Source organism: Pleurodeles waltl, chromosome 5 (assembly GCF_031143425.1).
Source record: "Pleurodeles waltl isolate 20211129_DDA chromosome 5, aPleWal1.hap1.20221129, whole genome shotgun sequence".
In the NCBI taxonomy this organism is placed as follows: Eukaryota; Metazoa; Chordata; class Amphibia; order Caudata; family Salamandridae; genus Pleurodeles; species Pleurodeles waltl.
Genome location: NC_090444.1, coordinates 1,371,208,539 through 1,371,226,972, shown reverse-complemented (window position 1 = coordinate 1,371,226,972; position 18,434 = coordinate 1,371,208,539). Strand labels below are relative to the sequence as shown.

The window sequence follows — 18,434 nt, the reverse complement described above, 5'->3', positions numbered from 1 at the left end:
CCGCTGGCACGCCAAAGGTAGGCCTGTCTGTGCCCGTCCGCGACCCGACCAGTGCCAAGACCCCTGGTCCTCCCGCCCACCACTGCTACTGGTCAGTATACTCATCGCACGCAAACCAGGACACAACAACAACTGTAAGCAGGCATTGCCAAATAACACCAAGGGACCCTTCTCCTGCTGCCACTGCAAATTCACCAGGCTCCATCACTCAAGCCCACCCCAGAAGACCCACAAAACAGAACACAGCTTCAGATGTATCTTGATCAACACTCGCTCCATCCACAGGCACGCCATCGAACCCTGGATCCTCATCAACACCATATCCCTGGACGCCACCTTCCTCACAGAAACTTGTCTTAACCCTTCTTCGGCTCCAAAGCCTTCGCCATCCCAGACTGTTACAAGATCACCCGCAAAGACCGCACAAACCGCCCCAGGGTAGGCATCGCCATCTTCCACAAAGAGTCCCTACGCCTCTCCACCAGCACCGAAAACTCCACAACCAACGTGGCACCCACCCCCATTCTGCGACACCATCGCGGACATCGCCGCCACCACCAACGCGCTCGCTTCCAAAGACTACATACTCATTGGGGACCTCAATTTCAACCTGGAGAACGCTATTGACCACGACGCTGCTCGAAAACCTCGCGAACCTCGGACTCGAGCAACTCATTACCTCGCCTACCCACTCCGCCGGACACGCTCAACTCCCATCGTCACCGCTAGCAACCACATCTCCATCAGCTACATCACCGAACTCCAATGGACCGACCACCACTGTATCCACTTCACCTTCAAATCCCCCGACCGACGCTTCGCTCACTTACCACCCCACAGGAGCTGGAACAAGAGAACCAAGGACCAGCTACTCACCAGCCTCCATAATTCTCCCAAAGACGACCTCAACACTAACACAGCTGCCCGGGACCTCATCAACTGGATCGCAGACTGCGCTAACACCTAGCCCCCATCAACAAACCCTCCAACAGACGCTCAGAAAGGAAAGCCTTAGAAGTAATATATGGTCAAAAAAAAGGGGGAAGTATACCTAGACTAAAATTAAGTTCTCAAGGAAGGAACTACATTTATTTCATCCAATATCCTTGGATTAATTTATACTTTATTTTCTTTATCAAATCAGTTACTACAATCTTTTAATCTGATCACAGACTTCTTATGATTATTATAAAATCCTAGATGCTCCTAAACATACAAACACAGTGAAGGTGAATATTGTGAAAAAAGTGTCAGTGTCAGATACAATATATACAAAATATGTGGTTAAAAACAATAATCCGTGAGCTTCCAAAGGCTCCTTCAATCCAGGAGTCCTGAAGTCACTATATAATTTAACATCAATCCACAATCAATTTTTTGTCGACGTTTCGACCCTGTATATAGATATGAATCAACAGCGGGTCATCATCAGGACTGGTAATCTCTCTATTTTGGTAGCACCTATTGGTTCAAATTTAATGTATTTGTTTCTTGATAATAGTTGCCAGAGTTATTGGTCATCTTCGATACTAGCGATTCTTTACAATTGTAGTCATTTTAAGAGACTACAGTGCAAAGTTGCACTTTGGCGTCTTCCGTTGCGTGGGATGATACTAAGAAAAGTTGGGAATTCAAACCAGCCGCCACTATTGTTATAACTTGAAATATACAGTGATGATTTGATATAGAGATTTTTAATATGGTGACACCTGCAAAGATAAGGCATCTCTTAAATTGACTACAATTGTGAAGAATCGCTAGTATGTTTGATCATGGACTCAGCTCTCTCGCTGAACCGTCAAGTCAGCGCAGTCTCCTCTGCCTGTTTCAACACAATGTGCATGTTCCGGAAGATCTTCAAATGGATCCCAACCGAATCCATGAGAACAGTCACCCAGGCCGCTTAGGCTACGGCAACAAACTCTATGCCGGAACCACCACTAAGGCACAGAATAGACTAAAACGCATCCAGAACGTCTCCGCCTGTCTCATCAAGAATGCCCCCAAACACAGCCACACCTCAGCCCTACTGAGAGACCTGCACTGGCTCCCAATAGACAAGAGAATCACATTCAGACTTCTCACCCACGCATACAAAGCCCTCCAGAACGCCGGACCAGAATACCTCAACCAAAGACTCCACTTCTACACGCCCACCAGGCAACTCCGCTCCGCCGACCTCGCCGCCATCCCACGCGTCCTGAAGGCCACAGCCGGAGGAAGGTCCTTCTCCCACCACGCCACCAAGACCTGGAACTTCCTTCCTATCCACCTCAGAAGATCTCCCACTCTTTCACAATTCAGAAAGAACCTCAAAACGTGGCTCTTCATCTGATTCCCCTCTGACCTTCACTTCTGACCCACCTCCCCCTCCTCCACCCCCAAGCCAGAGCCTTAAGACCCTAACAGGCGAATAGCCACGATCTACAAATACATTGATTGATTGACTGTGGCCTTGGAACCTTTCATGACTTGGCCCCTCAACGTAACCCCTTGGTTCGCAGGGTCAAGACAGACCTGAAAAAATGGCAGGCATTACCAATAAACATCATGGGGCATATTGCTCTGTTTAAAATGATGCTACTGCTGCGCTTCTTATATGAAATCCAAAACTTTCCTCTTACCATGCCGAAATGCTGGTTCCATGAAATGAACTTTCTGATTGGCACGGAGAGGCAGACTATTCTTGTCTCTAAACGTTTACCAACGGCACACATACGAAGGGGGGCTCAGTCTACCTAACCTACATTACTATAATTGGGCCTCCCACTTCCTAGTCATTAATGACTGGTTTACGGGAGGTTGGGCCGACTTCACATACATACTAGAACTAACCCTCCTGGGGTTTTCCAGGGTAATGGAACTACCATAGGGGCCCCCATCCCTGCCAACATCCCAGAGGTCACCAGGGTAGTGTTTCATAGCTGGCGGTTGGTGCTGCAACACACATGGTGGTAGGGGAAAATCATCCAACATATGCCACCTTGGCAGGGGACATGGCTGAGGGAGGTGACTAAATGAGAGGGCTTCCCCTGATGGGACTCTATAGGGATCGCCCTAGTTGGCGACGTCTGGTACAATTCAAACATAACATTTCAAGACCTTCAATGAACCTACTCCCTATCTGCAACGGAGTTCCCCAAATTCCTACAGCTATATCCAGCATTGAAGGTACACATTCCTCTTGACACCTCCCTACCTGAATTCAGCCCCATGAAGGCCAAAGTGATGATGGGGACCATAGGTAAAGATAGAGTATCACAGATATATCGCTCAATCCTACTGAACAGAGCTGCAGGGCTTCACGCTCTCAGAATTAGATGGGAGACATGGCTTGGCCCCCTTCAGGGTGAGGACTGGCGAGATGCGGTAATGGTCCCCAGAACTAACGCAATCTCCGCCAGGCTGCGACTAATGCAGATTCGCACTGCTCTTACCTCACCCTTGATGGGCTATTCTGAACAGGCCTGCGGCACAATTCCGAAATGCACACATTGCTCACACACACCAGCCGATTTCTTTCATATAACATGAGCCTGCCCGATCATTCAACATTACTGAAGAGCAATACTGTTGGAACTGTCTGAGCTAGTGGGTCAGACCCTGAACCTCTCTCCTCTTGCTGTGTTGCTGGGGGTGGACAAAGGGATAGGAGAGACAAGAACGCAAAATAGGTTATTGAATTCAGCAATACTAGTAGCCAAAAGAGACATTGCTGCACACTGGAAGGCTCCCACTCATCCTGCACTTTCAAGATGGAGGTGAGGAGTCAGCTGGTGTGGCCAGATGGAATAACCGGTTTACGAGGCACGGTGTTGCTCACAGAAGCACACTTAGATCTGGTCCAAATAGCTGGGAGATACAGGGGTGGAAGGTGTCTACCCAGGAGGGCGAGACAGACGTCCAGTCTTGATTTAGTACGAACGCTAGACAGGTAGACAGGAGATATGTTTGTCGATGGACCTTATATAACTTTAGGCTAGCGAGTTCATTGTGTAACTATGATATAATATGTACATGTGACAAGTGGTTAATATACAAAACAATAAAGTTGGTTATAAAAAATAAAAAAAAGCAGGATCTATTTAAGTCTCCTAGTCGTTCTCTAGGGGCGTGCCTGAGAAAGAGGCTGACAGCATGACTGTTGAGAGGAGTAGTTTTAAAATGTTAGATCTTTCATCTCATGTGGCGTTCTGTGTAGACGTCTGGGCATTTGTCCACAAGAAACTTTTATGAGGCTCATTGGGCCACAGTTCCAAAATGGTGTACTGAAAAGGCATGAACCCTTGAGTAATGAATGGGTCCTTATATTTCGTTAAAATGGGTTTGACAAAGGTCTAGCCACCGCTACTCTGAAGGGTGCACGGGCAGCAAAAGCTGCAGGAGATCTTTGAGGTGTCCCTGGAATAGAGTCTTTAGGCAATAGACTTCTAAAGCAGTAGTTAGACTCTTAGTTAATCCAGGAGATTATTCATGGGAATTTCCCTTTAGCAGTTAATGCTCTTCAGTCCTGAACATTTATCTCTGAAGGTTTTGTTTCCGGTTGCCTTAAGATCGGCTTGGAGGTTAGGGGTGTTGAGAACTCATTCTCTTCAACATCCTCATTTCATTATCTTTTCCGACAGCTTGGTTCTTAAATTTAGACTTTGATTCTGTCCTTACGTGTTGTCCTTTTCTGAACAGAGAAAATAAATAATAAACAAGAAATAGCCTTTTTTTCCAATACTCTCAACCCTTATAGAGGTATCCCTGCATACTTTGGACGTTTTAAAGGCAGCAAAAAGGGGTATCAAGGACTAAGGACTTCACACAATCTGTTTATTAACTTCATTGGGGGGGGAGGGGGCGGAGGATTCCAATGCTTCTTTCAATAGATGAATTAAGAACTTTATTTCCACGCCCGATGAATCGCAAAACATGAATTTGTTGAGGACGGTACATGGGAAATGAACGAGGCATGGTTGCATCCTAGGCAGAAGCATGGGGACTTCAAGTTCAGACATGTATAGCAGCGAAGTGGGCCACTTCAACTTTGGGCTCTCATTACAAATTGGACATTGGATTTTGGTTCCAGGGTTTAGAGACTATGATCAGGACTGTAAATTACTCTGTACTGTTTCTGTTTTTTCAAAGTTTTTCATTGAATTCAATTTTGTATCAATTTGGGCGTTCTTGGAATTGAATGATTACATATTGCTCGGGTATATCCTCATATAGTAAGTAGTGGTATGAAAAATGGGCTGTAGAGGTAATGAGTCAATTACTTTAAATATATATATATCTGTAATACCTTTTCAACACTGCACAATACAAACATGAGGGAAGCCCATACATCTGGATAGTTTCATCTAGTTAACATGCATTACTATGGCGATATCTCTGAACCCGAACAATGAATCAATTACTTAATGATAATCCTTATTAATCCACATATTCTTTCTCATACCACTACTTACTACCATTCCTGCCTATCGCATTCACAACCTTGATTCTATTCTTAGCTTTAGGATTTATTGCTTGGTTAATAAGAGGAGCAATGAAGGGAAGATGGGAGGGGGGGTGTAGGGTTTGCTTTTAGTTTTGATCCGCTCAGGCTGTCATGTGGTGCCTATATGGGAGATGGGACACCTCCTACGGTAAGTGTTGGTATGAGAGATGGTGTTCAGAGTAAAGAGGATTGCCTGAAAGTACCCAATTCATTAATCCCAAAACTCCTCAATCTTTTTAAGAGGTGCTTCACATCCTACTGTGTAATGCTTCACATAATATGTAAAAGTATAGGAATGAGTTTCTTTACATTCCACCTTCGGCTTGCGATATCATTGTGAGTAAGTTAGAATACATTGTTATTTAGCTTTTCCCGAATTGCTTCACGGGCTACAAGCAGATATAAAAAAAAAAAAAGTTGGCAGTTATATTTTAAAACGTATAACTACAGTGTGAAAATATCTTCGGCCCTTCTTTCACTATTACTGTGTTATCAATATATACAAAGTGTACCTGTGTTGTGGCCTGTTGCAGGTTTTCAGATGTTCTGGTGAGCACGCTTACACTTGTTCTGGGCAGTGTGGCATGTGTATTACACCCTATATCGGATTGATGCTTCTGGCCACACATTCCTTACCTTATGAAATTCCCCAGAGTGGATCTGGAACTTTTCATAGGAATGGCCCCAGTTATCTAGTATTGGAACCATCAGACTATGGTTATCTCGCTTCACCTCTGAAGCTATGGTGCAAAACATTATATATTCGCTGCTCCTGCGTGATGTCCGTTACTTTCTTTCTGCGCCCTTTGATGTAGATTTGAAGCTTCATTGCTCATTTTTTTCAATGTTCACCAACAAAATCAAGATTCTCAGAACAAAGTGTCCTAGGGAATTACTCCCTTTCCCACCTTGCCTTCCAAGTCCACTTGATGTCTAGGGTCTGGGCATGACTCAGTCATGTGATAGATTAACCCAAAAGCACTCGGGAACAGGAGAAGTTTATACGTCGCTGAACACAAAAGCATACTAAGTAGAGCTCAAAATAGTGAGCCTGCTTTCTGTCCCAGCACCACTCCTGGTCACCATTTTCCTGTAAGACAAAGTAGAGTAACAGTTTGCACCCAAGTGTAAGACGTTCAAACTAAACTTTTCTATGCCTCACCAGTTCCGTGCCAGATAGACACATAGTCAGCACTGTAAGGACCTGATTCTGCTGTCACTATGAGGCTAGTCCCGGCATGCCCAGGAATCCCTATGCCATTGTCCACCCTGCAGCAGATAGAGACCTTCAAGGATGCTATGCTGCTACTTTTCAGGACGATGCAAAATCCCTCAGGTGAACCATTGAGGTCCAGGGAGCCACAGGGGCTGACAATAGGACTTCAATCCCCAGATCCAACCCTATTGCGCTTTCTCTAGCTGCTTACTAGTGCTACTTCATAATGCCATCCTTGTATCAGAGACCTTGTCTTTTCCAACCACCCAAGCGTGGGCCCAAACTACAGCACTGCCTACATCAAATCCAGCTTGATGGCCGGTTCCAATCTGAGCTGACGCCACTACATGCAGGCTTATATCTTGCTATCAACTTTATCAAGGTACAGTGTCCGTCCCCCCACTGCAGTGATGCTGGCCTATTCGTACATCTGCAGAATGTCAGTTTCCTTGATAATTCCCCAGAGACTCCCCGCATGAAGCCCCACCCCCCTCCACTGTGGAAAGTGTCTGTTTCTATAGTAGTTTGTAGAGCAGCAGAAGTGTTAGACCTATAGTTACCTACTGAAGAGATTAAGACAAACCTACGGACAAATCTTGTAGCCTGGGCCTGCTATTTTAGCCTTTCAATGAACCCGTGACAACAACTTGATGGTGACGTGTTTAAGCTGTGTTAATGTCCCCTAGTAAGTTGCACAGAATCTAGGTATCGTAGGCCCACTCCTAGAGATACAGTTTTGTTACTCAACACCCGACTGCCAAGACCTTGGTGATTCAGGCTTCTACCAGCAAGGTAAGCCCACAACTCATTTCCTACTGGTGCATTTGGGAAGAGGGTCTTTTCTGCTACTAACTTGGCCCCGAGGTCCCTGAATGTCTTCTGTGTACTAAGACAATACACACATGCACTGTGGGATTTAGCCTGCGAGATTTTGTCCGCCATGGCTGACAAATTCAATGATACCTTCACTCAGACAATTCAGTGTGTACAGGACGCAGCAAAATGTCTTGAAGGCTAGCCTGGACACAAACATCTGTGTGGGTCTTTCCTTGGGCACCATTTGCGTGAGCACGTGTCATACTTGAGTACACACCACTGGATTTTCTGGGGATTACCAGACATCTCTTACTGATATGTTGTTTGATGTTTCTAGGCTTTTTGGTGACAAAGCAGTTCGCAGGCTGGTGTTGATGCCTTGCCTATCGCCAAAGGCAGCTCTCGCAGAACTTACAACAGCCAACATAGTCCTTTTGTGGCTCAGGAGGATGTGGCAGGTGGCAGAGGTCATGGAAAAAGTCTTCTTCCTCCCTCTCTGCAGCAGTTGCTGCCAAGCTGCTTTGATTCCCGTTCTCACAGGATAATGATAATGCTTTGATAATGACAGGGGGAAGAATACAATATTTTCCTGCTCAGTTGGGTGCTTTAACTTCTGATCAGTCAGTGCTGTGCGTCGTTAAGCAAGGTTACTCCTGCCCTCATATACCACCTGTTTTTGTTCAGACCTCATCAGATATGGCACCATTTGTGTGCCAGAAGTTTGGTCGCTACTACCTAAAGAGGTCATAAGAGGGTTTTGGGAGAGAGGTAGCACAGGGGGTGCTTCTCTAGTTATTTTTTGAGGAACTATGCAGATTCTAGAACTTTGACTTCTGAACCCCTTCAGAGTCCTGCCCCTGAATTTCCACAAACTACATCCCATACATGGAGATTAAGGGGATCTACTTAGTAGATTTGATGTGCCAGGTGAAGCAGTGGATGGTATTCTTACATTGGGTGAAGTTTCTAGCCAGATACATAGAATGTCAGATGTACCCTCTTTAGGCCGAACTGTCATATGTTACATTATTTGTTCCATCTCTGGCTCCGCAAGCCTTTTGCTGGACACTGTTAAACGTTATTTGTCTGCACTTTTGCCTTTTCTATGTTTGCCTGTTCCACCTTCTTTATTCAAGACACCATTTGTGATAGATTTTTTTCAAGGGTCTCGCATACATTTCCCCCCTGCATCCTTCGTCAGTGGGACCTTAATTTGGCCCTTACATTCTTTGTGCATGCCTCTCAAGCCCTTGCATAGTTGCTGTCTGAGATATCGGACCATGAAGACATTATTTCTCCTAAGAATTAATTTTGCGTGCATTGTCATCAAACTGCTGGCACTGTCAGTGCAAACTCTGTAAACCACCGTTTTCGTGATTTAAATTGTTGCTGCAAACTCACTTTTCCTTTTTTCCTTACGGGCATGGTATAATACTTTCATAAATGAGCCAATTTATAACTTTCACAGTTTTTGCTTTACCTGATTCCTATAAGGAGGAGAGTCTTCATTGTCTGTTCTCAAAATGAGATCTTAGCTTCTCCATCGCGTGCACAAAGAGCACTGGATGGATAACCAGCTTTTCACTGGTTGGCCAATACTAAGAGGGGGTAGTGGTTCATAAGTAATTCTTGTGCAGTTGGATCTTCCTGTGCCTGAATACATGCTATTCCCTGGTCAAAAAGGAGACTCCTGAGGGGCCTATTCATCCAGAGCCAAGTTCATCACAACAGCGTAGGTGAGAGGTGTTCTGATGTTGTATATCTACTAGGCTGCTACATAGGCGTCTCTAAATACATTCACCAGGTATTACTGTCTTGACAGTCAACTCCACAAGGAGGGCCATTCCATTTGCTCTGTTTAGGTCCACTTTGGTCTGGTGCTTGGGGAACTTCAAAGGGTGAGCAATCTGTGATTAAATGGGATATCTGCCAAAAAATCATTAAAAAGGTAAGTAACGTGTTCATCTGCGCTGCCTTTGTGTTCCTTGTTGTATGGCTTTGGGGCCTTGGGAATTGGTGCCATAGAGGTGGGAGTGACATTGTTCAGTTAGTACTTATTTCATGTATTGTTTTTTTCCCTGATACACTTGTGACAGGGACTTTTGAAGTGAACTTGCATAGAGCAGTTGGGTGTATGGTTTTGAAAAATGCATGTTGCCACTAGTTTGACCTTTTGCTCTGTAGTGGTTATATGGAGGAAGGAAGGAACATTTGGTGAGCTTTGGACTCAATCAGGCTTGGTGGCGGGGGTAGAGGGTCTGTGTGTTCTGCGAGAACATCAAGTTTGCGTAAAGTTGAGATGTGTGTTTGAATAGAGGCAAATGTAATGCATGTGGTGTATGTTGTTGCATCCCGAGTCAGTATAACAGTTAGGGTAAGAATCAACAAAGTTCAGTGGCAGTTGGACAACCCTGGTCTGATCAATAGTAAGTCGTTTTTTTTTTATGTACAGCCTCGTAGAGGAGATTAAAGGTCGGTTAAATACTGCCATCTTTCTCATGTACCTTTAATATATTTTTAAGAGGTGTTCACAGTGTGCAACATAATATGTCTGTCCAGTGGTACAAAATCTTGTCTAAGACAGTTCTATCACCTCATGTCCGTTATAAAGTGCATACATGCCAACTAATCCAGATAAATGCTTCTTACCCTGTTGGCATACAGCTAGAGTGGAGGATATTCTAACTGACAAACAAAATCCTTGTTGGAAATTCTCTTCACCATATTGTCAGTATTGGGAAGTTGTATATGACGAGTCCTTTACCTGGCCTGGGAAATACTCAATGAGAACACTTCATACAACTGGTCCTTTAAAAAAAATAAAAAAATATTGATGTCTTAAGATGCAGTGGGTAAGTACAATGCCTTAACAGAACAATGCAAGATAAACAGCCCTGCCATAAACATTCCCAGTACAGTGCCTTGCACTATTGCACCACATACAGTATCGTTTTGATAGATCATTTACTCCACTGGTTCCCATCCTGTGGTCGGGGACCCCTGGGGGCCTGCGAAGCCTCCTCAGGGGGTCCGTGACTACTTAGAAAATGAAATAATGTTAACAGATTAGATCCCCAGCTTTCAGTAATGACTCAGTGGGGGGTCACCGGTTTCCAAATAATGATTTAGTGAGGATGCCCGGGATCCTGTAATGATAATGTGGGGGTCCTCAGAAGTCAAAAGATTGGGAACCACTGCTTTACACTAAGCTGAGCAAAGAATAACACCAGCAGTCCCAGAGGATTGCATTTCTATAAGCCAACCGCCTCAAACACAAGGTGACAATAAGGTGAGGGAAACATACCACTGTGCCTCGTGTGTAATGCTTTAGTTGCAGACCAGTAGGGCCATTTTAGGCATAAGCAATACCTGCATTTCTCATTTTGGATAAGTCTTGAAATACTTGAGACCAGCAGGCAGCTACAGAGGGGCATAGCCAAGCACTATATATATAAAATCCGCCACAGTCAACCACAACGGACCCAGTCAGATGTTGATTGCAGTCCCCACTTATGCAACTATAGCAGAATACAATACACTCAGTGGAGGAATTTGAAGTGAATTAGGCGCAAATGACCATTGGAAGCCAGGGCGTGGGTCAGCGCACTGCAGAAGGTCCATTCTTTGGGGGCAATAACGTCACCCAGATCCTTTTCCCGAGCTTCCCTTATTTCTGGAGATTTAATTGTGGCCATGGCTTGTATTGTGGCATACAATCACGTGACCATGTGTCGGCAGGAGTCTGCCATGAGTAGGACTGTCAGTGCATGACATTTAGAGGCTGCATGCAGAAATTTAGGAATAGTGCTCTTTACATTTCACCCAGATCTGTAAATAGAGAAATGAGTCCAGGGCATTTGCATCCACCCGGTCTAAAACATCTAAAGCCAGTATAAATTCTCCATTCGGGAACGAGTCTTCCATTCTTTTCATACCCCAAAAGGAGAGCCTGCTCAGTGTATTGGATTTGATTGTACTTAATAATAGAGGAAAAGGTGTAAGGGCTTGATGGGGTGGGTATAATTTGTCTCTTCCATATTGTTTGCGTATACCATCCCAAGCAAGTTGCGTATGCGCCACTGTGTGAACTTCCGTAATAGATAAGGGGTATGGCTTCTAAAACAGTGAGGTTAGGCCAATCAAATTACACAAAAGAAACACGAGCCAACACTAGTTAACTTGGAAAAAATTATTTAAAATGAAAAGCAAAACCAATTCCCGCTCCCTAGCATCAATACATAACATTTATCCAGAACAATTTTAATTGAAAAACATTTATCGCACACAGAAGAACAAATACAGAAAATAAAATTGTTCTGGATAAATGTTATGTACTAATGCTAGGGAGAGGTAATTGGTTTTGCCTTTTCATTGCAAATATTAATTTTTTCCACTGTGTGAACTTCAGCATGTTTACGTCTCGGATGCTGTCCTATAAGTGTAGGTAGCGGGCCGGAAATGCTGCATCATGTTCAGTAGCAATGTGTGCCAAATAGGGTGGAAGATGTAACCAATAATATGCATATTGTGCTTACATGCAGAGATAATGGAGCTCAAAGGCGGGTGCAGCTATACCGCCCAGTTCATATGGGAGCGTCAGTTTCCCATTTGACCCAAGTGGCTGTTTGCCTGCCCATGCAAGTTTAATCTTGAGTGATTTAAACATACAAAACAACTGCCTGATCTGGGTAATCAATTTACTAAAAAGGTACAAGAGTTTTTGGAGGAGATTCATTTTCAACAGGGCAATTCTGCCATGTAGGGACAAAAGAATGATCCAGTGTGCCGCCTGGTCCTCCATTTGTGATACAATTGTAGCATAGTTCTCCGATGGTGGTCTCTCAGTTTCAGCTGATCCAGATGCCAAGGTATTTTAGTGATGTAGTGCACCATAAAAAAGGATAGGCATGCTGATGCGCTTTCATTGCTTCAGTGAGAGGGAAGATGGCAGATTTATTTCAATTGATAGCTATACCAAGCAAGATGCTAAAAGGAGTGAATTCTTGCATCACTGGTGCAAGGTTCTGGCTAGGGTTACAAAGGTAAAGTGAAATATTGCTTGCATATAGGGATATAATTAGATTGTGTGTCACAAATGCTGTGCCTCTGTGTCTATGCTGCTGTCTAACAGCACAGACTAGGTGTTCTGATGTAAAGCGAACAGCAGAGGAGACGGGACATTCCTGTCTCATGCCTCGCTTTATTGCAAATGGATGAGGTCAAGCCCTTCACTCCCACCCTAGGGGTAGTATGAAGCAGCTGAGCCTAGCATATAAAGCGTGCAGGAACCCCATGCGACTGAGTACAGCAAAAAGGTATTCCCATTCCACAGAAACAAACACTCTAGTTGGGTCTAATAGTACTGCTGCTGCATCTTGTAAAGGGTCAGTTTGATGCAGTAATGCAAATATGGTGCGGAGTTATGTGAAGTAGCACTCCTGAGTATAAATCCTGCTTGGTCCGTAAGAACAAGGTTAGGGAGCAGTAGCAGAAGCCTGTTGGTGAGGATTTTGACAAAACTTTTTGAACTAGTCTTTATAAGTTATAATGGAGGATAGGGTTTAGTTTATTGTGGATCTTTGCCAGGTTTCAGCAGGGTGATTATAGCCTCTAGAAAGGAAGGGGGAGTGAGCCGTTCTGTCACGTCTCCACATATAGTAGTTGGAACCTGGGAGCTAAACTATTAGCTTTATAGAATATGGCTGTAAACCTCATCATACCATCATCTCTCTGTGTTTGAACTACAGGGACGGATCCTCTATTCCGTTAGTCATCTAGCGACAGTTCTGCGTGGTCTGTCAGCCCCACCATATGTTTTTGCAGTGGCAAACTGATGTGTTTAACTTCCCTGTCAGCCTCCTCTTCAAATGGGTGTCTGCTAGAACAGTTGTTGAAGTGTCGCGGCTTAACCAATTTTCAAGGGCTCCCAGCTCCCTCTCCAACACGTTTAAATGAGTACAGATAGCCACCAGCACTCCATGTTGCTAAGTAATACAGATTCCCCCAATATAAAGGCTTAAAGGCTTCCTGTAGCAGTCCTGAATATGAAATAGATCCCTCATAAGGAGGAAAATAAAGCCAACATTTAATCTTCAATCTCTTCAGCGAATGCTGTATCAGTAAGCACCAGATGAGGAAGATGCCAAACAAAGAATAAAAATAGTATGCACCAGCAAGACCCACAATAGAACATAATAACATACAGGGCATTTTCAGCAAAGGCAATGTGGTGACTCCGGCAGAAAGACAGACAGCAGAATCCAGCTAGGATATCCCTCATCTGCTGCAGAGCACAGCATCTGGTCAGAAATGATAACAGAGTTTCATGAGCTGAAAAGGGCATTAGTCAAACATCCATTGATGCCCTCACCAGTCAGCATCACTCAACGTTAATTAAGTCTGTATCAGCAGGACCCGGTTGACTGTCGGATGGGATAACCTCCCCTTACTTGACCTTGCTTAGAAATCGGGAAGCTGATTGTTTATCATTAAAAATGTAGGGTTTATTTTTTAAGGTAATCTTGACACGCCGGGTAGAGCAACGGAATGGAATACCTTCCTGCTGTAGTTTACATTTGATCGGAACATACATTCGCCTGACCTTGTGCACTTTTTGAGTGAAGTTGGGCTAGATGGATGAAGAGTGTGGTGCCTTCATATGTAAGGGTCTGCTTCTCACAGCTTACGCATAGGACCATATCGCAATCTGAATAATTAATCAGGCTGCTATAATTGCTCTAGGAGGTTCGCAGGAGGCAGCTGTGGTCCCAACGAAGCAGTGTGCCTGTTCCACTGCAAATAGTTGGGAGAACACATCTGCACCAAATTTTTGTGAGAAGGTTTTCAACAGTCAGTCATATTGCATGTGTTTGTGGATTCAAGAAGACCCACCAGCCTCAGAGTGTTGCTCCAAGATCAGGCTTCTAAATATTCATTTTTCGCTTGAACTTTTTGCATACTAAGTAGTTAGTCTGTGGCGTTATTCATGATGTCCTCTACTTCTGAAATGCATGATTTGGTAGCTGAGATCTGTTTATCTTGCTTAGCTAGAGCTGTGGCCACTGAGTCTGCCTTTTGTGTTAAGGAGTCAATGGAGGTCAGACTCTGTTGCATCTGGAGTAGGCAAGATTGAATGTCTGGTTTAGTAGTCTCCAGAGGCACTTCTGCCTGGTCAGCCGACATCATCCTGGCCGTTTTCTTGGCATTAAAGCTCAACTTAATCTGTTTATGCTCAGCTCGTCCCATACTGTGCCTCAGACCAGCACGATACCCCACCTGTCACTGGGACCTGTCACTCGCATCTCCAGTAAGTGCAGGCTGGGAAGTCTCCATATCACCTTGGCCTTATTGCTCGCCTCAAGAGCCTTGGCAGGACCAAGACCAATGTAACAGCACCTTACTATGGTGTCTTGTAGTAGACTGCCCGTTATCTAAAATCTCCTAGTAGTACCATGATTGGTACCCCCGTTGCTTGTCACATTGTGTAGCACAGTTCCCCCAGTTGCTGACAAATCATGCCTATAAGGCCAAGGTCAGATACCAACATGGGGGAGTAGGATGTTGAATGTGGGACCAGTTTATCTTTACTGGCACGGGAGGGGGTCCAGCCGAAAAGTCAGGGGGGGCGTCCCCAAAGTCAGCATGAGGAATCCTCAACATATGATGGTGGGTTGTATTGGGAGCCCACCCTCCTAGTGCAAGGATCACACTGGGCAGCATGAGCAGGCTGCAACTCAAAGGATCTGTCACGTATGCCCCCCACAGATCTCTGCAGTTTCCAGGTACTTTGTGTTCACTGGTCGTCTGTCTGGCCACAGTCACTAATCTGAGGCAGTGTTGGCACGGCTCAGTCAGCAAGCACTATGCGTCTCGCAGTGTACAGTGGAAGCCAGGCCCAGTCAAGTAGGCCCAGATGCAGGGTAGTAGGCACCCGCCATCCTCCATGCAGAGCGCAGAAGCAGCTCCTCGGGGAAGGGTTACCTCAACCCACCATCAGGTCTGCTGCCTACTCTGCAGCTCCAGAATGGCATGGGGCCCACACCAGGCTCCAGGGATCGCCAGAGCTCACATTGCGCCCCCAACCTGGCAGGCAGCTGCGCCCTCCCCACGAGCCACCCATGGCTATGCTCAGTCCTGGTGTGCCTCTTGGGCCAGTGCACTCATTTCCCTTTACAGCGACGGCTTAGACCAGAGCCACCCGTAGTGAGGTCTGCACATGCTTACCATCACATACAACTCCGAGAGGCAGTGAAGCGCTGCTCAGCTGTCCCAGGAGCCTGCCTGTACAGTGTTCTGGCCACAGATTGGGGGGAGGGGGGAGATTTGCTGTTGTCAGGTGTTAACAGGCTGGCGGATTAGACTGGGATGCTGCCATAAAAGTGTGACTAGATCAGGATAATGGTGCCTCATCCAAGAAGCCTCACACTTGTGTGGCCATCTTGTAGCCTGGCATTCTAGCAACTTCCCCAAACCCCTCTATACGGTGTCTTATTCGAAAGAAGCATATTTCAGTTTCATGAAGGATCACCAGACATACATGCATATACTCTATTGTGCTGTGTATTAAATTGAGAACATATTGCTTAAACTCTGCTCTTTCAGCCAGTTCTATCGAGCTGACCAGTTTGACATTTTTTTTAGTTTGAAGGCCAAAAGGCTTTGTAATGGAAATTGTTCCATCCTGGAGGTGGACTATTTAAAAGTCGGGAATCTATAAAGAACCTGGCAGGCATCCGAATCTGCTGTTCATTTTGACTGCTTTTTGTAATTGTAGTACTTTTAACATTTCTATATGGGTTTTACAGGTTTTGTATTTTTTTTTTAGCCATTTACTATTGGTATTTGCTTGTTGGAATTGCTGTGGAGTTTGATTGCAAAATTCCAAACCATACATTTTTATACTTTAGTATATTTCAAACATTAGTACTACTTGTCAAGTTACCTTTCTTTTCCATCATCGAAAATAGTTTGTTTTGAGTTCTTAAAATGAAATAATTCTCATTAAATATGCATAAATCATTAAACAATAGCGCTGATTAGATCATAAACTTACAATTCAGAAACTTTAAAAACCTTGAAATTCTACTTATTTAATTCCGGTTTTCTGATACACTAATATTGTGCATTTCTTTATTTCGCAGCAAACAGCTGAACTCTAGATGGGAGATGCAAAATATTACAAAAGCACATCTTGATGGCTCACTGATGGATACTTTTGTTTGGATCACTGTGATGAATGCCAAAATTTGTCATCTTTTCGCTGCATACTACAGAAGAGAATTTTTCCAAAGATGGTGGACTATGCGTGATTGATGAAGCACATGAACACAATGGCGTTTGCATTGAATTTCTGGAAACTCCCTGCTGGATATTTTACAATTTGTTGATTTTGTACTGTAAAATGGGTTTATCCATTGGACAGCTTGATGGCAGTGACCCAGCAAACGTATGTTACTATGATGTTACATTGTTGCCATAGCTTCCTGTTGCAATCTCTGGGCTAAGTCTGTCATGGTATTGTTTTGCTCCACCCCCTCCCTTCTGTGGTGCTGAATCCTGTTAATTGTGTTCTTGAGTATGTAATGGATCTTTGCCATCTGTATCTGAAATTTTACTTACGTCTATGGATGGGGCAGATGGGATGAGAGGGTTTTGTTTAAGAGGTTTAAAACCTACTTCTGATGTTGGGGTTGTAGTAATAATTTGAGGTTGTGTAGGAACACCTCACTTGTTCATACCATCCAACAATGACCTTTCTGATTCGAATTACACAAAATGTTAATCATTTTTTTTTTTTTTTTTTTTTAAACCAGTACAAAAGCTTTCATGTGGAGGGGAAACTTTATGATTACCTGTATATAGCACAGACTTACATAATGGTGTTAAAAGTTTACATTTTCCCTAACATTGGTGATTTGTTGTCCAGGTGAATTTTAAATGTTCAATGACGCATTACCTAATATGTTTTTTAATACAGGAGAAAATGCTTGCATAAGCTGTATCTTTTAATGTTTAATAAGAAATATATACATACTTGGTTTGTGGTCCCATCTGTTGTCCCAAGGAAACAGGATGCCATTTGAGTGCTGCTATCATGTGTGTAGTTTATCCTATGTTGATGTCGCGTCCATGAATATATTTTTAGTCCCATGAATTTATCTGTCCTATCATGGAATGTGTTACAGCCATACACAATAGAATATTATAGGACTTGAACATTCACGTCATTTACATTAATTACAAGGTTGCCAAAATTAAAATTGTTTTTTTTAATTTTTACCTTGAATAGCATATTTACCAGGTTAGCACTAATTTTAGAAAATTCTAGCTATTTTGTTGAAAACTTGAGGAGCAAGCCCAGCACTGTCACCTGTTTTTATTATCTAGAAGAACTAGTTACTTAACTTTGGTAATGAGATCTCTGGATGATTCTCTTATCTGTCTGTGGTTTACACACTTCTTAAATCTCCTTCAGATAACCAATTGGATCCAGAAAAGTCAAGCTAGCTGTAGTTCGCCATTCAATAGTGATTGACTCCATATCAACTCCAAGTATCACCTCGGACACAACATAATCAGAGCTATATAAGAGCCATCCATGCGCACTGACATTAGATCCTCATCTGTTTTTTTCATGCCTTTAGAGGCGAAGTCAAGGCTGACAAAACTGACAGTTATAAGCAGTGTAGCAAGACTAAATTGGAACCTTGTTAAAGTGATGGTGAACATTCCTAAGAACAGGTAGGTGTAGGAAATTATGATTTTTGTTTTTTATATGATGTCCCTCTAAGATTTATACCCTAACTGTTGTGCTGGCTTTAGAACTCTGTGCACGTTACCCCTGCTAACCACTATTAAGGTGTCTGTGTTCCCCTTTTAAGCAGAGCCGAATTGGCATACTCCTAATTGGTATAA

General features: G+C 43.9%; 1 protein-coding gene across 2 annotated transcripts in view; it reads left to right on the top strand.

Moving 5' to 3' along the window:
- SH3BGRL2 (SH3 domain binding glutamate rich protein like 2) overlaps nucleotides 1-17,795 on the top strand; it is a 240,015-nt gene extending 222,220 nt beyond the window's left edge. Inside the window, exon 4 of one of the 2 annotated variants that reach the window (XM_069235630.1) lies at nucleotides 16,664-17,795. In XM_069235630.1, coding sequence (XP_069091731.1) covers nucleotides 16,664-16,678 — 15 coding nt within the window. In that variant the 3' untranslated portion in view covers nucleotides 16,679-17,795. Of the gene's footprint in view, nucleotides 1-16,660 lie in introns of both variants that reach the window. The other variant, XM_069235629.1, reaches the window with a different exon arrangement.
- The last annotated feature ends 639 nt before the right edge of the window (nucleotides 17,796-18,434 follow it).